Genomic DNA, 21,549 nt, shown 5'->3' on the forward strand with positions numbered 1-21,549 from the left:
AAATACAATAATAGTGAAATATTCATTATAATGTTAAGAGTGTTTTTATATAAATAAAAATATTATTTTTTTCTTAATCTTTATGCTATTATTTGAAATAAACAAATGCTTTTTAAAATTAAATATTAGTTAAGGGTCTCTATTATTACTTTCATCAATAATAACGTTTGAGTTAATACTTTCATCACCTTAATGATTGATTTGAATTTTAAAAGGCTGACATTAAAAAAGCACGATTTTAAACGAAAAAACTATTAATTATTTTTCAACTAAAAGAAGATGTAAAGTAAATTGAAATTATGCACGCAAAAAATTGAAATGGAAGAATATAATAAAAAGAGTAATATTATTTATAATATTAATTTTCTACCGTAGTATTTATTTATTTTTTATATTTTCATTCTTTCATCTACATAATAATAGCTGTGAAATTTTACTCTATAAATAACAATCATCGAATGAAAAAGAGGTCAAAACTTAACTGGTAAGGTAGTAAAGTACCCCGAAAAAAAAGTCAAAACGAAAAAATAAATTAAAGTGTGAGTAATAGTACTTGGAAGTGCTTCTAGCGTATGCGTATCTTCTACTACAAAATTAATTTATGAATTTAAAAAAATAGCACTAAAAATATGTATGGTCTTTTGCACAAAAAAATAGGCTAAAATAAAACGTTAACGAAAAAGAAGGTGGGTAGCACGACGACGCATTGCTCCAGGGCCATGAATACCGTGCACCCCTCATCCGCGCGTGAGAAATTCGCCAAAGCCACGCGCCCACGCTCCCAAATCAAACGCTAATGCTCCTTTGCCCTTCATTCTCATTTCGCACTAACGCACGCCTCTCGTAATCCTCTTCCTCTTCCTCTTCATGTTCTCGGAGCTCCGGCTCCACTAGCGGAGCCCCGGCTCAGTTCAAACCCATTTTCCAACACAACAAAAAAAACCTAACTCCATTTTCTCTCTTCCCTTTCGAGATCTCGAAAATGTCCAAACCCTGGGGCAACATCGGAGCCTGGGCCGCCGATTCCGAGCGGGCCGAAGCCGAAGAGGCCGAGGCCCAGGCTGCGGCCGCGGCGGTTGAGCCCCAAAGCTTTCCCAGCCTCAAGGAGGCCGTGAACTCCAAGCCCAAGAAGAAGAAGGGAACCACCATCACGCTTTCCGAGTTCAACCGTGGCGGTTTCGACCAGGGCCTTACGCGCGACGAGATGCTCACCCTTCCGACCGGGCCCAAGGAGCGTTCCGCCGAGGAAATGCAGTTCAACCGCCTCGGCGGCGGTTTCTCCTCCTACGACCGCTCCGGCGGTCGCTCGCGCGACCGCGACGGTGGCAACAACGAAGGTTCGTGGGGCGGAGGAGGCAGAAGATCCTACGGTGGATTCGACGAGGAGCGCAGGGGTCCGAATCCTAGGGTTTCGGAACTCGATCAGCCGTCCAGGGCTGATGAGGTTGATAATTGGGCGTCCGTGAAGAAATCTCTCCCTGCCTACGATTCCGGTCGCCAGAATCGCTATGGTGGTGGCGGAGGCGGCGGTTTTGGTGGTAGTTCTGGTGGTGGTGGTTTTGGTGGTAGTTCTGGTGGTGGTGGTTTTGGTGGTGGCGGCGGTTTTGGTGGTGGTGGTGGTGGGGGCGGATTTGGAGGCGCGTCTAGGGCTGATGATGTGGACAATTGGGCGGTTGGTAAGAAGCCTGCTCCTGTTAGATCTTCCAATTTCGGTTCCAGTTTTCGCGATTCCGGCGTGGAGCCTGATCGTTGGACGAGAGGGGATCCGCCGCGTGAGGTTGAGCAGCGGACGGAGAGGCCAAGGCTGGTGTTGGATCCGCCTCGAGGCGATGGTTTGGTGAATGAGTCTCCGGTGAAGGCGATGGATAAGGCGAATCCGTTTGGGGCGGCGAGGCCGCGGGAGGAGGTGTTGGCTGAGAAGGGTTTGGATTGGAAAAAGCTGGATTCGGAGATTGAGACTAAGAAGACGAGCCGTCCCACGAGTTCGCACTCTAGCAGGCCTTCCAGTGCTCAGTCCAATCGTTCTGAGGGTCCCGGGTTGCAGGGGACCGATGCTGTGGTTAAATCCAGGCCCAAGGTGAACCCCTTTGGGGATGCCAAGCCTAGGGAGGCTGTGCTGGGCGAGCGAGGCATGGATTGGAGGAAAATTGATCTTGAATTGGAGCGTCGCTCTGTTGCCAGGTTTTGTTTGTTTGGTCAATTTATGATTTTATTTGTTTGAACTTGCAAATGTTGCCTTGTTTGTAGTGGAAGATTGGTAATGGTCTTAGATTGGTCTCTAGGCTTTTGTTTGAACTAGAATTTGTGTCTGGTCATACCGGATTTGCTCCCATTATTCAATAGTTGCAACTTGCAAGTAATTACCAAAAGAGCTTTCGTCCCCATTATGCAACAAGGACCATAAAACTGCTTTAATGGTGGATTGTTGTGGTGTGTCGAATTAGTTTGATTTATGGCAGCATTTACAGATTAGGCAAATCATGCTGGCATGATTTGTAGGTAAAATTTAATCAAGAGTGTACATTGGGATTGGATTAAAGCAATGGCATTTCATTAGACTGGTCAATAAATGGTTGGTGACATTGAACTGATTAGAGGGTGGTCGTTTTTTTACTACACTACTTTGTAAGATTTTAATGGGAGTAACAAAAGAGCGTGAACATCATTATTTTTTATGGTTACTTTATAATATATATTCTAATCCTAGATCAAGAGCTAATTGTGGATGTCATGTAGTGGTTATGAAAAATAAGAAAGTTATCCATGTAATAAATTGCTACAAAAATGAGGCTTCCTTCTAATTTTCACTGTTAAATTCAGAACTATCAGGTTTGTAGAGCTATTTGTTGTTATTTCAGTTAAATCTTATGAAAGAAATCAAATCTATTATGGATGTCATAGAAGACTTATGACTTCCCCAGTCAAGTTTTATTATGCCTGTAAAAGACTTGCTATCTGTAAAATAATTATTGCCTCATTTCTTCAGTTGTTGAAAATTTCTTGAATGAGGACAATGCCCATGGTAGATGCACCTCAGCAACCATGTGTGGAACCCACGTGAAAATTATGCTGGGGCTTTTATGCTGGTATATGTATTGATTATCAATTTATCATTGAAAGGTTTTTATAGTTGGCTTCTGGTATAAATTCTGGGGTTTATTTGTAGTGAATACTAGGTCATCCGAGGGAGCGATACCTGGCCCCACCTTCTATATCTTGGATTGCAGAATGAAGCAAATAGTTTATTAGATCCATTGATATTTTTTCAAAACCGAATTGAGTTGAAAAATAAATATTTGTTGGTGTTGGAATATTAGGGGCATCAAGTCCTAGTGTTCAACAGGGTCAACTTTGGGCCAGAGATCTCTTTCCTATAGCTATAGGACTGCTCCAAGGTTCAGTTTTGAGCCCCTATTTTTTTCCTTGGTCTTGAAGGTGCTTACCAAGCATATCTAACAGCGGGTGCCATGATGAACACTTTTTGCAAATGTTATAATCATAATTGAAGAGTTGAGAGGAAATAAATAGAAGTTTGGGATGTTGAGACAAGCTTTGGACTCACATTGCTCTTGTTTAAATAGAAGTACCTACTGGGAGAATCTTGCCTTGGGTTGTTTATTTGGGCATATGTGGAGAAGACTTATAGAAGATCCTATTAGGAGAGCAGATTAGATGAGGGGATCCTTATCACTAGTCAGTAGAGACAAAAGGAAACTGAGAAAACTATACGAGAAATCATTAAGAAGGATTTAGAGGTTAATGGTTTGTCTATAGAGACATGATTTACTAGAAAATTGTGTTGTCATTTGATCCATGTAGCTGATTAGTGGGAAAAAGGCTTGGTTGGTGTTTTATTAAGTTCTTGTGTTGCCAAGTTGAGATAGTACTTGCAGTAATAGTACTTCTGCAAGTTATTGGCATAAATATTGTATCACACTAATTTTTGGCTGGTTACTACTGTTCACTATTTTTTTCCCCATTCTTTCTCTTCTAATTCTTAACCTATAATTCCAACATGGTATTAGATCTGTATCTTCCTTCTTGATAAGGATCTGTCTTTATTGCTTTGCTGAGCGCTCTTCAAAGTGGTGCTTTGCTGAGCTCTTCAAGGTGGCCAAGGGGTGGTTGCTGGAGTTTGCAAGTCACTTTTGGTCAGCCTGTATGAGATGACCTGCTGGCTATGGCTAGCTGGCTGTTTTCTGGCTGCACTGTTATTGAACTCTGGCTAGTGATTTCTGTTTCAGCCTTATTTAAGGTTGGAAGTAGCCAGAGACAAAATGTTAGAGTACCACTGGAACTGGAGTCCCTTGGGGAGTTGATGTTGATGGTGAAAGGCACCAGTTTGCCTCTCCAGCTTGTTTTCTTCCTGAGTTTGTTTCAAACTGTGTTTTATTCCATTTTGGATTATGCTTCTTTCACCTCTGTTCTGCTTATGGGTGGCATTTCTCTCTCTTTCTTTCTAGCTTTTGTTTCTTGTTTCTGGTTAGATATGCCTTGTTTGTGTCTTTGATTGTTTTATTCCTGTGTTTGGCATGCTTGGTTGCTGATGTCACCTCTTTTTGTTCTCTGTGGTGTTTGTTATGCCTTGGCATGGCTTGTTTGATGTTGAACATAGATGCTGTTTGGGGCTTTGGAGTATTTTTTGTGTGGGTTTTTTCTTTTACCTGGAGATTGGAATTTGCTGTTTTTTTGGCTATCAAGAATTTGGGTTACTGGGTGGTATGAAACCAATCCGGTGTTTAGATATCAGTCTAGATGTCAAGGGGTATCCTTAAGGAGAAAGGTCAAAAGCTTCTAGCAGCTGTCTACCTTGGAGGTCAATATTTTGATATTCAGGACTAGTAGCCTAAATGCTTGAGATGGGTTGTGTTATTCGTCTAATGCCCATTATTTTGCTATTTGTAACAAGCTGAAGTGCTTAAGCTTGAGGGAGAGTGTCAGAGTATTAGGATTACTAAGTTTCAGTGTTATTTGCCTGGGCTTGTAGTAGTTTTACCAGTACTAGACACAATTTCTAGTATAAATAGAAGTATTGGATTGTGGTATTGTATGGCAGCTATATATCAATTTCAGTATATTAGTTATCTTTCTATCTTTTTCTTCTTCCTTACCTGAACCTTATATTTCCAAACGATGAATTGCTAATAGTTTAATCATTGTTCTATATCATTTACTCCTAATAGTTTGGCATTAATCAGGACTTGCTTTCATAAATCTCCATCATCTCCTTGTTGATTTTGTTCACCTTGCCAGATTATGCGCAACATTGCTACATAATTTTGTGTAATTAATTGTGAATTGTTCTCTTTCAAATGTACAAGTTACCTTGTTGACTCCTGAATTATTTCAGGCCTGAGACAATGGAGGAAAAATTATTAAAAGAAGAAATTGATAATTTAAAGAAGGAACTTGAGAAAGAGTCTACAATAAATTCAAATAAGGAATCTGTGGATGAGGCTGGTGGAGACCAAACCAGTAGACATGCAATATTACAACAGAAAGAAAAGGAGCTGGAACTTCTTATCCATGATTTGGACGGCAAAGTTCGTTTTGGGCAGAAAGCCGTTGAAAGGCCAGGTTCATCGGCAGGGAAGTCTTCTACTTTTTCTGATCGGCCACCTTCTAGATCTGGTTCCTTTGAGGATTCTAGAAGTGTGGATTTTACAGACAGACCTCGATCTCGTGGTACAGGAGATATGTGGATGCGTCCTAGTGATGACAGAAGACAGTTTCAAGGTGGTAGCAGGGAAAGGGGATGGTTTTCTTCTGGCAGCAGAAATAGGTGAGAAATGTGTTATTCATACATTATTTATGGCAACTGGTTAAGGTACAAAATTGACAGTGGCTTTGAATTCAATTTTGTTTCTTCTCTTGTATTATTTGACAGATATAGCTTTTACATTATCGGAAGAAGTGATTGAGAATGCTGATATTTGTTGTCTTACAGGTCAACGTCAAGAGAGAGATGGTGAACAGCAGTTTTGTGTGGATTAAGAGTTATCTTCAACTTTTGATGACCAGAACCTAATACTACTATTTTATTACTTGTCTTTTCTAATCGTTTTGTTCATTTTACTCCAGGCAATTGGAGCAACAATCATTGAGTACTGGCACTAAAACTTTTGCCTAATCTGTTATTGCATCTCGAAACATTGTAAATTTGTTTTTCCCCTTCTGGTAATTTTTTGGGTGTCTGGATGAAGGCAGAAAGCCTTGTAATTTTATTAGGACTAAATTGTTATTGAGAATCATGGAACTTCCTAGTTAATGTTAATGTGATATTGTTCTGAATTCTGATATAAAATTATTTTTCTTCAATTTTGCGTATGCACGGTATTGGCCAGTTTGGTGTTTGTAACATTGGTTGCTTAAAGCCGCTATCCTCTTCCTGTAACGTTGGCCAGTTTTAGTAAAATTGATGCCATCCCAGTATTTATGTATTACCCCCGTGCTATCCTTAATACTAGAAAGTATCTCTTACTCCCAAAGGTCCTTGACTATAGTGTGGAGAAAGGGATGGAAAGTGCATGCTAACTGCTAAAGGGGACAGGTTAGGATTTTGTTACTGGATAAAAAAATCCCTAAGAATTTTTGTCTCCTGAGTCCTGAATTTGATATCACCAACCTTGGGAAAAAGTTTGAAAGAGTGATATTTGCTATCTTAATGCCTGCTTGAAAAGTTGAGGTAGTAGTGGTTCTTTTCATTAACGGTGGTAAAAAATTGAAGCTTAACGTCGTTCAGCCCGCATGATGGTTTGTAACTGCCTGTGGTTCAAAGGGGATGGGACTCCAGATAGGAGATAGATTTTATTTAAGACTAGCGCTTGTTTAATTTTTAAAAAATAGGAGAATTTAAAATTTAGCTTATTAATGTTTTAATGGTAGACAAATAAAATCATAAGCTCAAGCAATTAAAATTTTAAAACTTATTAGTACCACGAATAAAGTTTTAAAATATTCTTATTCTCTTCAAATTATATTTTGATGAAATGCAAGATTTTTGGTTTACTTTCGTTGTAAAATTTTGGAATAAAAATGACTTTTGAAAAATATGTCAAAAGTCCCTTCAAGCCGGGCCTAATTGGTGGAATGAGATGGGTCATGAACATCCCTAGTGGAAGGAAAATGAAGGAAAGAATAATTAACTTTTTTTTTTACGTTGGAATAATTAACTCTAAATACTCTTAAAAATGTTAACTTTAATATATTTGGGGGAAAAATATCTGTTCACGGTGTAATTATCATAATGATTTTTTTTTAAAACAAAAATTCTTTCTGAAAAAGAGATTGATTTTATAGTGTGAATGCTAATATTAAGTATATGAATATAATTTTTAAAGTAATTATTAATTAATGATTTGTTATTCATGATAATTTTTAATTAACTAATAGTATAAAAATAGTAAACTTTATTATTTTTTAAAACTATTTAATTTTGACACATTCTTTTTTTATCTGAAATCTTTCAACTTATATGATCAAATATTAATTTCACTTGTGATAGATGACTATTGTTATTTCAAATTTTTTTTATTATTATGAGAATTAAACATAAATTTTTGTGTTAAATAAACCATTCTCATTAATGTAAATAGAATTTTACGTCCGCATCAACCCTTTTAAGTTTTGACAAGTTATAATATATCAATACAATTTTTTTATATATTAATAATTAAAAAACACGTAAACACGACGCAAACAAATAATGTAGTTTATTTTTCAAATGTGAACTGGACACCCCTTGTATATTAAAATGATCCCGTGTTTGTTGATTTTTCTTTGGACGGAATTCGGGGATACAATACAAATGTAACGTAGTAGTTGAAAATTTTGTTGCATCAGATGAAAGCTATGGAGTTGGTGGGAGAGAAATGGATAGAAATTGTGACGTGTTTGGTAATTTCAACAACATTAATGCGGAGTGTAAGTGGAAGTGAAAGCGAGTGCATTTTCCCAGCGATATTCAACTTGGGAGACTCGAATTCAGACACTGGCGGTCTCTCAGCAGCGTTCGGACAAGCTCCTCCCCCCAACGGAATCACTTATTTCCACTCCCCTAACGGACGCTTCTCCGATGGTCGTCTCATAATCGATTTTATAGCCGAGAGCTCCGGGTTGGCATATCTGAGGGCTTACTTGGACTCGGTGGCCTCCAACTTCACTCATGGAGCCAATTTCGCAACGGCCGGATCTACTGTCAGACCTCAGAACACAACCATATCTCAGAGCGGATACAGTCCCATTTCCCTAGACGTTCAGTTCGTGCAGTTCTCTGATTTCAAAACCAGATCCAAACTCGTTCGCCAACAAGGTCCAGTCCACACACCACTCATTTCCTACTTATTTCTTGTGCAATTGCAAACCTTATTCACTTAAACTAATGTTAATTTTTAGTACTATTAGCTAAAGATATTACTTTCTTTTTTTTGTATTATTATTTTGATTGTAAGACAATTAGCATACTTACCGAGGATCCTGATTATTAGTTTAATATAAAGACAAGTGCTCCTCTGACAGTCTGTCTCTGATTTTTTTTAACAGATTTCTTTTATTGGTTAAAACTCATGTGAATTATCTTAATAGGTTGGTCTAACAATGAACAATTTGTAGTTGTTGTCAATTATTTTATAAGTCTTACTAATTTAGATATTAAATCCATGTATTCTGTAAAATTCACATAAATTTTATCTAATATGAAAATTAGATAGTGTGTTGCAAGAGTGTTAAATAGTGTGTTAGTAACATTTTTCTAATAAGAATAATGTCTCCTATGAAAGGCTTAGATTGGATTTCTACTTCTTGTATGGAGTAACCTCTCCTTAGCTTTATTCAACTAAAGAAAGAAAATAAATGATTTATTAATTAAAATTGAACAAACTAAAAAAAGGTGCTAAATGATATATTATTTTTAATTTTTAATGTGCTACAGGAGGGGTTTTTAAGGAATTGTTGCCAAAGGAGGAGTATTTTTCTCAGGCTTTATATACCTTTGATATTGGCCAAAATGATCTCACTGCTGGCTACAAACTCAACTTCACCACAGAACAAGTCAAGGCATATATACCAGATGTATTGGGCCAGTTCTCCAATGTCATAAAGGTCACTCATTTATTTAACCTCTCTTTTTTCTGGGTTATCTAACTTTGATAATATGATTTGGTGTATGGAATTTACTGAAGCATGGTGTTGTCATTAATCATATGAAGTAGGGTGTGTATGGGGAAGGTGGAAGGTCGTTTTGGATACACAACACAGGACCATTGGGGTGCCTGCCATACATGCTGGATCGCTATCCCATGAAACCAACTCAAATGGATGAGTTTGGGTGTGCCAAACCATTCAACGAGGTTGCCCAATATTTTAACCGTAAATTAAAAGAAGTTGTTGAGCAACTGCGGAAAGAATTGCCAGGAGCTGCAATCACCTATGTTGATGTGTATACGGTCAAGTACACCCTCATCAGCCATGCCCAAAAATATGGTAAGCAATAAAAAAACACCAAATGCAGAGGGTTTAGGAATTTTCTTTTGTTGTTGTTGCATATTTATTCGTGGAAATTGTAATGAAATACTCAATATGCAATGTTTGGAATGGAAAGGTTTTGAGCAGGGGGTGATAGCATGCTGTGGACACGGTGGGAAATACAACTTCAATAATACAGAGAGATGTGGAGCAACCAAGAGGGTGAATGGAACAGAGATTGTGATAGCCAATTCATGCAAAGATCCAAGTGTGAGGATTATTTGGGACGGAATCCATTACACCGAAGCTGCTAATAAATGGATCTTCCAACAAATAGTCAATGGTTCCTTTTCAGATCCACCTCACTCTTTAAAAAGGGCTTGTTATGGTAAATCCATTAGGAGACATAAATTCCAGTTATTGTAAGAGAGAATTTGGATCCATGTGCTTAAACTAGCAGGTCTTATTTAGTGTTTAATGAATTATGTTTGGCAAATTTTATTTATCATTGATGTGTATTTTATATGAGATATTAAGTAAAAAAATTTACGAGATTTTACCCCATGTTAATTATGATTATTACGTGTTAAACAGACGCTTATTAACTTGCTAGGTTAAGATTTGAATGTATACACCTTGCAAAGAAAAGAATTCATAGACCTTATGAGAAAAAGAGATACTAACAAAAAGAGAAATAAAATCAATACTATAAAAAAAGTATTTTGGGCGACCCATGATTGTTTCCTGATGATGTGATTAACGAATCACTTCTTCAGTTCATCGCAACCATGTAACATTTTATAATTTTATTTAATTAATTTTTTGGTCACTCTATTTATGATTAATCTTTATGTAAACACCTAGTTAATAACGAAAAATATAAAAAAAAATGTTAACACTCGGTTTGACCTTTTTCCTCTCTTGATCCTTTCATTTTGTACTAAAAAGAGAAATTAAAGTTTTCCCCTTCATTGTATTTACTTGTCCTTTTTCTTTTTATGTTAGCAAGAGAAAAAGAATAAAAAATAAGTTTTAACCGCGCACATAAGTTATTCAGAAAACAAGAATAAAATATATATAAAATTAAAGTTTAGGTACAAAAAAAAAAAGAAATTAAGACAATAATGACAAACAAAAGCAAAATTTTGAAACAAAGAGCTCAGGTGCCACTCACACTCTTACTTTTTCCCCCTTCAACTCCAAATCCCACCACAGACTTTTCTCAAATTCGCTGAGGCTCCCTCACACACACACCCCTTCATGCTTCCCAGCACCGACTTCCACCGACTCTGCCTCCACCTCTTTCGCAGAATCGTTCCCGAAGCCCTCCTCTCGGTTCCGATTCTCTTTTCCTTCCTTCCTCTTTTTAAATTATCTCACGTGCATGCATCCTTGTCTACCTTCAATTCAAGTCGCTTAAATAAACCTTCAATTTCATCTCTACTAAATGGTCCCTAAAGTAAAATAAATAAGTATATAACTAATCCCCCAATATTAGATACTCTTTCTAATATTGAAAAACTCTTCAAATTGATCCCGGACTATTAGTAAAATATATCAATTTTCTAGAGATCAATCTAATGGATATTCAATTCTTGAGGAGCCATTACTTTGGAGAGAGAATAATACTTGGGGGGGGGGAGGAACCGAATTGATGATTCATTCGATATAAGTCAAACAAACTCTATTCTGCTTCATTAAATTAGTATCACCCATCGATCAGGGTTTTAAGTTGCCATCCCCGTTGAGGTTTTGTTGTAATACTTTTATATTGGAGGGAAAATGCGGCTGAATGTAACTGCAATTTTAGTCCCAAAAACCTTGACGTGGTGGTTGAAATCGCGGTTGCAGAGTGTTTTATAAAACCTTGTCATCAATTTAGTCTTGAAATTGGCGAATTTTGTTGGTTCTTCGTGTAAGTGCACATTAGCCAGTCAATTGGGTCCCTCAACGTCTGTAACCAAATTAACTAGCAGATGTTAGGGACTAGATTGGCTAATTTGGTAATGTTAGGGACCCAATTGGCTAGTGATACAATTTCATGGATCAAATTGATCGACAGATTGTTACTAGAGATAGGGACTAAATTTGCTTTTTTTGTAATATTTATGACCAAGTTGGATGTTATTGACATATTTATAAACTAAATTGATGTTTACCCATTTTAGGGATTAAATTGGCATTTCTTAAATTTGAACTGAGTGATGTGGGTAAGGAGCTATGTTGTTTGTGTTGTTCAGGTGTATGTTAGACCTGCTGGTAGTTATGTGATGGGTTGGAGCTGTGGTGGGTTGCACTGTACCCTGGAGAGGCAGAGGCAGAGGGCATTGTCATTCTTGTGGGTCATTTTAATATTCCTGCAGGCTTGCGTGCTGCCAAGGCCACGCTTTCCAATTCGCAAGTGTGTTGAGTACCTTAAGCATGCAATGTGCTTCTGCTTTTGTTCCACTGTGCTTGATTATTCTTGTTGGGTAGGATGAATGTTGATATAGGTTTGAATGTTAATTGTAGGTTAATGTTGTCCCTGAATGTAAGGCTGTGGTTCTTCCGATGGTGAAACACCCATTTGTTGTTGGTTTCTTGGTTGCTGAGCTTCCATTGGTGGAGGAAAAGTGCCAGAAATCTAAAAGTGATGGGCCAGAAAATCTCATGACTGTTGAGGAACCTTATTCATTTCCTCCCTTTTTGGATTTAGACAAGAAGTCAAGGGAAATTCAGAATCTTCAGGTCAAGGATGAGGCAGTTGGTATGCATAATTTCACTTCTGAGCAAAGATCAAATACTGTCAACATTTCAGTCTCTAGCTATGGCATATGTCATGGATCAGGTTTATATACTGCATCTTTTTCCCCCAGAAAAAGAAAGAGAGAATAAAACCATGACATTAACGCGTTACTATTAAAATATGAAATGCTAGAAAGTTTGACGTTGCTCGAATTTTGTGGGAGTTGCCTTGAAATTTGCATTTCATAACGTTTGCTACTTGAGTGTGTGTTTTGCAAGTTGTTGCATTGAAATTCAGAATTATTTAAGCCATCACTCAAGTAAGACTGACTAACTGTTATTTTTTTGCTACTTTGTTGTATGGTTTCACAACTGTTATAAGAATAATTTTGACAGCTTGTATGGGCCTAAATTTCTAGCTCATGGTTATGCTACATTTACGGAAAGCAATGTTAATTCAGCAATCAGCATGGCAAAATAATGTCAGGATGGCTAATCTGGTTGAGCAAGTATGAGTTATTGACTGTTGTTGCATTCCTTTAATCTCTCATTTTCATCCTATTCTATTTTTTTTTTAAAATTTATACAGATCCGTGGTCCACTTTCAAGTATTTAAACCTTAAGTAAAATCCTATCTACAGAGACAAAGAGGACTCAGGTTTGAAAATTGTCTAAATTGTATCTCATTAAATGTATATTCACGTGCACTTACATTTCTGTAATTGGGGAACCCAATAGATGGGTTGGACAAAGTCCAATCTGAATCAAGTTTAGGCCAATGGTATGGGTCATGGATAAAATCCTGGTCTGGTGGGGGAACATAATTAATATTTTTTTTTGTGTGTGTGTGTTGGGGGGAGGGGGAATGATAGTTATTTTAGTGTAACAATAAAAAAGGGGGGTGTGGTTGTAAAATGTATACTATGATAGTTAGTTTATCATTTTATGTTAGTTATAAATCACTTTTCTAAAACTAACTACATATTCATGTTAGTCTTATAATTAACTGTTTAATTAAACCAGGTTAGCCCATGAGTTGAACTGACACATGATCATGTCTAGTCTATGACTCTACAAGTGCATGTTTTTAAAGTATCATTAAATTACTTTTTTAGGTGGATTTAATATTCTGAAAAGCCTTTGTTTCAGCATGCACTTTATGTGTACTGAGTTTGCTAACTTTAGTGAGTTGGTGATTGGTGGCTATCTTATTCATGATGCTTTGAATTGAGTTCTGTCATAGTTTTAAATGCAAGTATATAGGAGATGTTTGGTAAAACAATTACTAAATAAATATACATCTATTGTTGAATCCATGGCAAGTATACCAAAGTATCGTGCAAATAGTATAAAACAAAAATTCCGAGTATCGTATCTATAGAGACTTGCTTGTATCAAGCTATTTGTGCAAATTCAATAACTAGGCAAAGGATAATTTGTGTTTTTAAGATAAGATGATAATAAAAACAATAAAAGCAGAACAATTAAAAGGTGAGGAAAAACACAAACAATTGGTGGACAAAAGGAGCCAAATACAAATTAAATGAAGTGTTGGGGATTCGACTACACTAAGCTAACAATCTCAGTAGTTATAAATGTTTTCTTTATCCAATGTTCACTCTAATGCTGACTTAACCTACTATAATGCTCTAACCATGATCTCTCATGTGAGAAAGCCTAAGTTGCTTAACTCAACTACTAATCCTTAGCATGTCAAGCTAAACTACTTGGATTCAAGAACAAAGGTTTATCAAGGCTAACAAATGCTACTCCATCCCTAGACATAACACCCATTATATACCACTTTCAAATCTTAGTCAAAATGCATTTTCCAATGACAGTTTAACTATGAAACATGTTCATATGGTTGATCACTAATGATACTATCAAACATCTCTCCATCCCTAGATGAGACATTCATTAGATGTTTTGTTCAAAATTCAATTTTCAAGCATTTCCCAATGACAATAAAAACAAAGAATTGAAGCTAAGGTAATCAAGCCATAAAACAAACAAGCAAAATGGAAAGAAGCAATAACATAGGAAATGATACTGAATAAATAGAAAGATTAATTACATGAGAGTAGCTCAGTACACCAATCCCCCAGCAACGGATGAACTAGCCTCTCATTGTCATGAGAGACCTCAAAATTACAAAATGAAGGAAAATGGATGAAAATGGAAGATAGAGGTAGATGGGAGCTCCAATTGCCGCGCACAACCCTAGGTTTATGCCCTCCCTTGCAATCCTAAGAGAATGTCCTTTTATATCGAGCCCAAGGCCTTTCTCTCGTCACTTCAAAGTGTGGTCTACTCACTTGGCAAGCTTCAACTCGCTAGGCGAATTCTTTGACAATTAGAATTCTGAATGTCTTTTCTTCACTTAGTGGCATTTACTCGTTGGTCGAGTTTCTCCTTGCTAGGCGAGTTCTTCAATAATTGAATTTCTACAATTCTTTTCCTACTTCAGTGTCCTTTACTCACTAGTCGAGTTTGTACTCGCTAGGCGAGTTCTTCAGATGACTTGACACTTTTCTTTCTCTCTTGAACTGCCATGTGGCCTTGTCTATGCACTTGCGCTCGCTAGGCGAGTCATCATGGATGACAACTGCATTTGGTGCTATAAAATCCTTGACAAAAGAGTAGAAACTAGTAGAAAAAATTAAATGTTAGTTACAGCCTAGGATTCTATAAAAATCTATTTCCTTGCCAAATTGAGGCTAAACTAAAGCAAGAAATTCAGGAAAACCAGATAATTGTTGTGTTGTTTGTAATTTAGATGAACGTATGCACAACAATTATCATCTATCCAGAAAATTAGAGTGAACATGCTGCAAAAGGAAATAAAGAGTTCAATCTCAAAGGATGTTGAATCTAAACTATAGTTATTCATAACTTATGGTTATTGAATGTCAACAATGTCTTATAATCGGTAATTACACAGATTTCATATGACATTGTTGAAGACCTCTTGGTGCAAGGTGATCGTCTGAGGGATGTTCTCCATCAACTACAGGATACCGTTTATTTGACAAAGGTACTTCTTTCTCTTGTACTTATAATCATGCAAATACTTTTGGTATACCTATAATCAATTAATGACTTATTGTGTACATTGGAAGATCTTGAATCTTCATCACTTATTGTCTCTTGTTCTATATGGTTGTTGCATCCAAAAAATACACTTGGGCAAGTGTGCCTTGTCACAAAAGTAATAAAGGGATTTGAATCCTAAGTATCATATTCAAGGGATTAATTCATGATTACTGAATTAGTGAATTCTTTTAAATGCTATCCAAAGTATCAAGAAGTGACGATTGCAAAAGAATTAAAAGAGGAAGATGAATTAGGAATTTAATTCCAAAAGAACATGAAGAGTTTCAGTTATAAAATTGGCTAGGGCTTTGGCCTCACTTGCATTCAATTGTGGGATTTCCTATTTCTCTATACTTTATGTATTCTCTTATCAATTTGCGAATCACCTCTTCTATCCAAAGAAGAATCTGTGGTCATGAATTTTTATAACTATATTCTTTCCCTTGTCAAAATACCAAGTTTGGTCATGTAAGGCACAAAACAAGAAAAGCATAATGAACCAAGTGACTTGTTACTTTAATAATATAATAACCAATTGGAATTCAAGAATTGAGGTTTGGTCATGCTACAATTCTAAGTGCATGTTTGATTCAACATATTTTGGAGAAATAACTGTTTATTTTTGCCAGGTTGAGAACTTTTGGAAAAAAACAATGATTTCCTCAAAATTAATCCCAACCAAACATGCATTTAACCTAATTTATCCTAAAAATCTGTTAATTAACTGTGCATTGTCATCAATCTAGTAATTAACTCAAGTCATATTACTAACGACCAATTCCCAACATGCAACAAGTACAATAACTTAAACCCAATTGGAAAAGGAAAAATACAAATTATATTAATATTAAGTAACTCCCCGTTATGGGTTTAGTTACTCGTGTTCAAAAGATATACTAAATAAAGCAAGAATTCATAAAACACGGGTTCCTAAAGTGAAAACATTTAAAAAATAAACAGAAAAGGCAAGCAAACACTGATAGAAACCATTACCACTGATGTTCAGTTTTTGTCCAATATGTAGACAAATATAGTGCGCTACAATGAAGAAGCAATCAAGAAAATGAATGGTTTTACTCACATACTTGCTGAATGCATGTTTGGTTGGGATTAATTTTGAGGAAATCATGGTTTTACTCACATACTTGCTCTCCAGGGGATGTCTCTGCAAATAAAATGAAAAAATCTAGTGAGTCACTTTCTCTAAGTGCTGCTGTCCAGGATATAGAGATGCCACTGCCACCTTTGGCCCTTGCTCCATTGCAACATGGAATCAGGTAGGTTTCATTGGTTGGTTAATGCTTATGCTTCTTTTCATGGAGTCATGACTTATCCCGATATCTTCTATATAATATATTCTCTCGATTCTGTGATATCCCATAAACTCCTAACTTGCACTTTTTGTTGCATCAATAATCAATAATATCTTATATAGTTAGTTTCTTTCATTAGCTTTTAGATATTTATTTCTTTTTCTTTCAACAGTTAAATTTTTTCTGCATTTATTTTGCTTATGCTTTTCATTAATGTCAGGAAGATCATGCAATGTTTCTCAAGTATTGGAAGACTTGGTGGATTCAGTGAGACCACTTGCCCAGGGTAAAAAACGTGTAGTAGAACTAAGTGAACTCTCATCATCACCTTTGCTAGCTGCTGTAGAAGAACCTGCATTGCACCAGGCTTTCAGCAATCTTATTGAAGGTGCTTTACTAATCACACATGTTGGAGGAAAGGTTGAAATTGTATCTAAGGCAGCACCAGCTGGTGGTACCCTTGTACTTATTGATGATGATGGACCTGGTATGCACTATATGGTAACTTCAGTCCACTCCCACTCCTACTCCCTGCTGTGCTTGCTCACTTTTCTTTTGAACAAGCTGGAAATTGTTTTATTCATGTGTTTTGCAAATTTGAAACATCTCCATGGGAAACTTAGGGACATTTAGAGTGTGTTTGGATAGAGAATTTTAACTGAGAAAAGTAATTTATCAGAGAATTTAAATTTCTTTAATCTAAAATTCAGTATTTGGATGTCTTTTATGAAGAATTTAAATTTTTAAAATTTTAAAACAGAATTTTAAATAACTAAAAATGTGGAATTTTAATTTTCTTCTAAAAGGTGAGAAATTGAAATTCTCTTCTTGATAAAAGAATCTTTCAAAATGTTCGTGTGTTTCCTTTATCACCTCCATTCTTTCTTCCACCTGAAAGTTCTCAAAATCATGTTCTCGAACCCGCAACTCTTCCCTCAAGTCGATGATCCTCTTCTTCGAATAACACCGTCCAAGCTCACGGAGCGTCGATCAGGTACGGGCGTAAGGGGACACATGGAACTGCACCCGCCAGTTAGGAGAGCAGCCATCGCTGCCTATCACACGGTGGAGGTGCTCGTCGGCGCAGAGGGCTTAGGCCATGCCTTGCGTCTTTGACTGAATGTTGTGGTCAGGTGTGGTGGTGTACGTTGCCATATCCTGCTTCCCTGCGACTCTCTATCCCGCATGAGTATTATTCTCTTTGGAAGCACACCAACCATATCTCCTCTTCTCTTTACATTCATTTCTTTCACCCTCACAATTTTAATTTTCTTTTATCCAAACACAAAATTTTGAAAATAAAAGAATTTCAATTGAAGTATTTGAAATTCTTAGAATTTAAAATTTCTCATAAATTTAAATTCTATTATCCAAACACACTCTTAATGTCTTGGACTTGGTAAACAGCATATTGATGCCTTTTGTGAGGGAATTAGTGCTTAGTTTAAGGATGTTAATGTGAGAAAATTTTGCAGCTTTTCCCAGCGTATAATTTGCATGATTCATAACCATAGTAACATGTCTGTAAGTCTATGGAGATGTGGAACCATCCATAAAATTACCGTTATATTGTTGATATTTGAACACTTCTTTGTGGTACACATAGCACTTGATACTATGACATCTTTCAAGCACCTGTTGCTTCTATTCAAACAATCTTCAAATGAGTGTTTTGGCCCAAGGGAATTGAATTTTGTGAAAATGGAAATTAATTGTTGGTTATGAACTTGCCTGCAGACTCGGATGCACTCACTCACACCTCATGGACGAGAACTGTTGTCTGATAATATGATTGAAGACAGTATGACTTGGAAGTTTGTTGCTGGGTTGACTGTTGCTTGTGAGATACTAGAGTTATGGCTTTGTCGTCCGCATTGTTTTGCCTTGGATTAAAGATGCTCCTCTTGGAGCTGGGGGAACTCGTGTGGAACTCTGGCTTCCTTCATCAATTGTACAGTCTGATTTGAGCAGCCACGTCCAAGAGGTATAGCATGAGTTTGAAGTTCCATTGCAGATAAATAGATTCATTGTCATACAATTCTACACTGTAGCACTTGGCCAGTATATAAGATTGTGAAATTAAGGAGTGGTAAATATTACTAGTTCTTTTTTCATTGTTGCTAAAAATAAGTATCCGGTTCTGTATATAGCTCGAAAAGATTTCTTTGGTAGAGTTAATTATATGACTTTGCTGTGTCACCATGTAAACAATAGCATAATAAACAGTGTATGCATATTACATGACAGGAAAACTTGTTGGGTTTTTACAAGAGACCACGTATCTGAAGCTTCAGCATTTGTACCATGTGAATCCCTTAATCCAATATAAATAAACCAAAATACCAACAGTTTTCGGAAATGACTCATAATTATTACCCTTATGTATTGATTTGTCTAAGAAGCAGTACACGGAAGTGTACTTGTTAAAATATCAATAACTTTAATTTCGTCCTAATAATTTCTTAAGCTAAATCTCTTTTTGTACATAGGCATCCCAATTTCAATTTGTCTCAATTAATCCTTAAGTTCACCCTCGTTCCTGTGCGTAGTCTTTTGTGGAGGTGGGTTTTCCATGTGTAACAAGCTTGACAAAAGATAAATGCTTTGTGGGGTGGCGTAGCTGTCTTTATGCAGCAATGGTTTATGTAATTTATGTAATGGGGTGGTCACTCCTAGTGACTGTCCTCTGTGTTATGATTAATGAAATGTTTTGCTTTTTCGAAAAGAACAAAAAATCCTTAAGTTCACCCCATTTGTAAATAGTCTCTTACATTGAATTGGGGTTGAATTATTAAAGAAGAAATCTCAACTACTTATTTATTTTAAATTTCAATCATTTATTAGTTTAATTTTTATAAATCACTTTTCTAAATATTAAAATATAATAAAACTCTTCTAAAAACATAATAAAATTAATAACTAAAATAAATAAATTATTTTTTATTGGTATTTATTTTTGTTTTTTTTTTTTCTAAATTCATATTCTTTTACTTATGTTTTAATAGACAAAAACTGATTTGTAACAAAAGATTAATAAATGATTGACGTTTAAGTTTGGTGGTCAGAATATTTATTTAGTGTGTATATTTGTAAAAAGGGGTAAAGTTCAAAGTGGTTGAGCACTTTTTTGTCTTAAAAAGTCTCTTATGGGACATAACAAACCAAATGGGATAAATTTACATTTTTTTTTATTTATATGTATTTTCTTTTAGAGACAAATTATTCGAGGCACTCCATACATTGAGTGCGAATATTTTTTTCATCCAAAATTTTAACTTTGGTTAATCACATTATAAAATATTAGCCTTTTTTATTAAACTAAACTTCCGTTAGTAGGACAATTTTTCCTTTGTTAAAACAACAAAATTTAGGCAAAAGACTAAAAAGAGTAATTCAACCACCTTAAAATACAGAATAATCGTCATTAAATAAAATTAATAGTAATACATATATATATATATATATATATATATATATATATATATAATTATTAAGTTGTTTAAATTTCAACTTTTCATTTCAATCAAAATGACATGCATTACGGACTTTAGAGTTTAGATGATAGAATGCATAATATATGTTAATCAGAAAATTAATAATTTAAAATATAATAAATTCATTCACATATATAATATTAATTAAAATATTAAAATACATCTTAACAACTTAATAATTTATTATATGCGTAATTGTGACAATTTCAAGCAATTAATGTTATTATTTTTAATTAATAATTAAAGTTTTATTGTCATACATTGTTAGCCTCCATGTATAAGAAAACTATTCCTTTAACCTATAAAAAACTATCATTAAAATATTTTTTAAGATAATTATTATAAAAATCAACAAACTTATTAATAATATATGATTCAATAATAATATATAAAATCTTTGCATCTAACATAAATTATAATAATATTACAATTTTTTCCTTTAAATCAATTTTACATTTTAAAAAATCAAATTAAATCTATATCCGACTATTGCTGCGCATGATAGGCTCTAAAAGACCATCCCATTCACATATTAATATCTTATTCAACGTTAATCTGTGTTCTGTTAGATTCCAAAGATTCCAGTGAATAGTGATGGCTAAGAACAGTTTCTTGACCTTTCGCTAACAAGCAAGCCTACCTATACAAGCTCCAATTATTTTCTTTTTTGAGGATTGCTCCATTTATTTTCAAAAGATTAGTTAACATATCACTTTCTCCGACAAAACATACATGCATCTAAATGTGGCAGCATGCTAAAGTTTTGGTGAGGCTATAGTAAAATATGAAATAAAGATTTGAAGTTTCAGCCCAATATAAAAAAAAAATTAATTCCTTCTGAAATGAAAAGAGTATCAAAGAAGATATAATCAGTAAAATCTTTTTCATAAGCATTGATCTGGATACATCAACTTTGATGCGTTGGAAATACTGTGCTCAAGTTTGACAGCAATTCTTGGAATTTTTTCGCCACAACAGAAGCTCCAGACGATTATGATTTATGACCTTATATGATGTTAGTTACGTGAAAGTAATTAGAATCGCATTTGCTAACTATTAGCAATTTTTTTTTTTAAGCTAATGCAAGTGACAGAATCTTAGGTCTCTATAATTTGAACCTGTGGCGGTGGAACTCGTACTTCATGTGCTGAAAGAAACTTGATATTTTTTTAAGGGAAATAATATATATCAATGCTCCTAAGTCCTAAACTTTATCTTCTTTGGCAGCTAAATTTACTTTAAAAAGAAATAAGATTAAATAACTTTTTCTTACAAGAAAATATATTTAATTATTAATTGTTAAGTTTAACGTCTTTTTATACATTTATTTGTTTTAAATTCCAGTCATCTTTTTAACATAATTCCAATCATTTATTAGTTTTACTTTTATAAACAATAAAACATAATTAATTTTCGAATTAAAAAATGAATGAAGATTTTTTAATTGTTTTTTATTTATC

General features: G+C 35.2%; 2 protein-coding genes and 1 pseudogene across 2 annotated transcripts; all 3 read left to right on the forward strand.

Moving 5' to 3' along the window:
* The first annotated feature begins 623 nt into the window (after positions 1 to 623).
* Positions 624 to 6,291, forward strand: LOC100803366 (eukaryotic translation initiation factor 4B2). The gene is made up of 3 exons (XM_003531281.5): positions 624 to 2,181; positions 5,351 to 5,782; positions 5,948 to 6,291. Exons 1-3 carry the CDS (start codon positions 983 to 985, stop codon positions 5,970 to 5,972), a joined length of 1,656 nt encoding a protein of 551 aa, XP_003531329.1. The 5' UTR covers positions 624 to 982; the 3' UTR covers positions 5,973 to 6,291.
* A 1,406-nt stretch (positions 6,292 to 7,697) lies between these two features.
* On the forward strand, positions 7,698 to 10,038 carry LOC100803899 (GDSL esterase/lipase At3g26430). The gene is made up of 4 exons (XM_003531282.5): positions 7,698 to 8,311; positions 8,930 to 9,099; positions 9,210 to 9,480; positions 9,599 to 10,038. The coding sequence occupies exons 1-4, from the start codon at positions 7,843 to 7,845 to the stop codon at positions 9,886 to 9,888; spliced, it is 1,200 nt and encodes a 399-aa protein (XP_003531330.1). The 5' UTR covers positions 7,698 to 7,842; the 3' UTR covers positions 9,889 to 10,038.
* A 118-nt stretch (positions 10,039 to 10,156) lies between these two features.
* On the forward strand, positions 10,157 to 18,862 carry LOC100820453 (chloroplast sensor kinase, chloroplastic-like; annotated as a pseudogene).
* Positions 18,863 to 21,549: the final 2,687 nt, after the last annotated feature.

Source organism: Glycine max, chromosome 8 (assembly GCF_000004515.6).
Source record: "Glycine max cultivar Williams 82 chromosome 8, Glycine_max_v4.0, whole genome shotgun sequence".
NCBI lineage: Eukaryota > Viridiplantae > Streptophyta > Magnoliopsida > Fabales > Fabaceae > Glycine > Glycine max.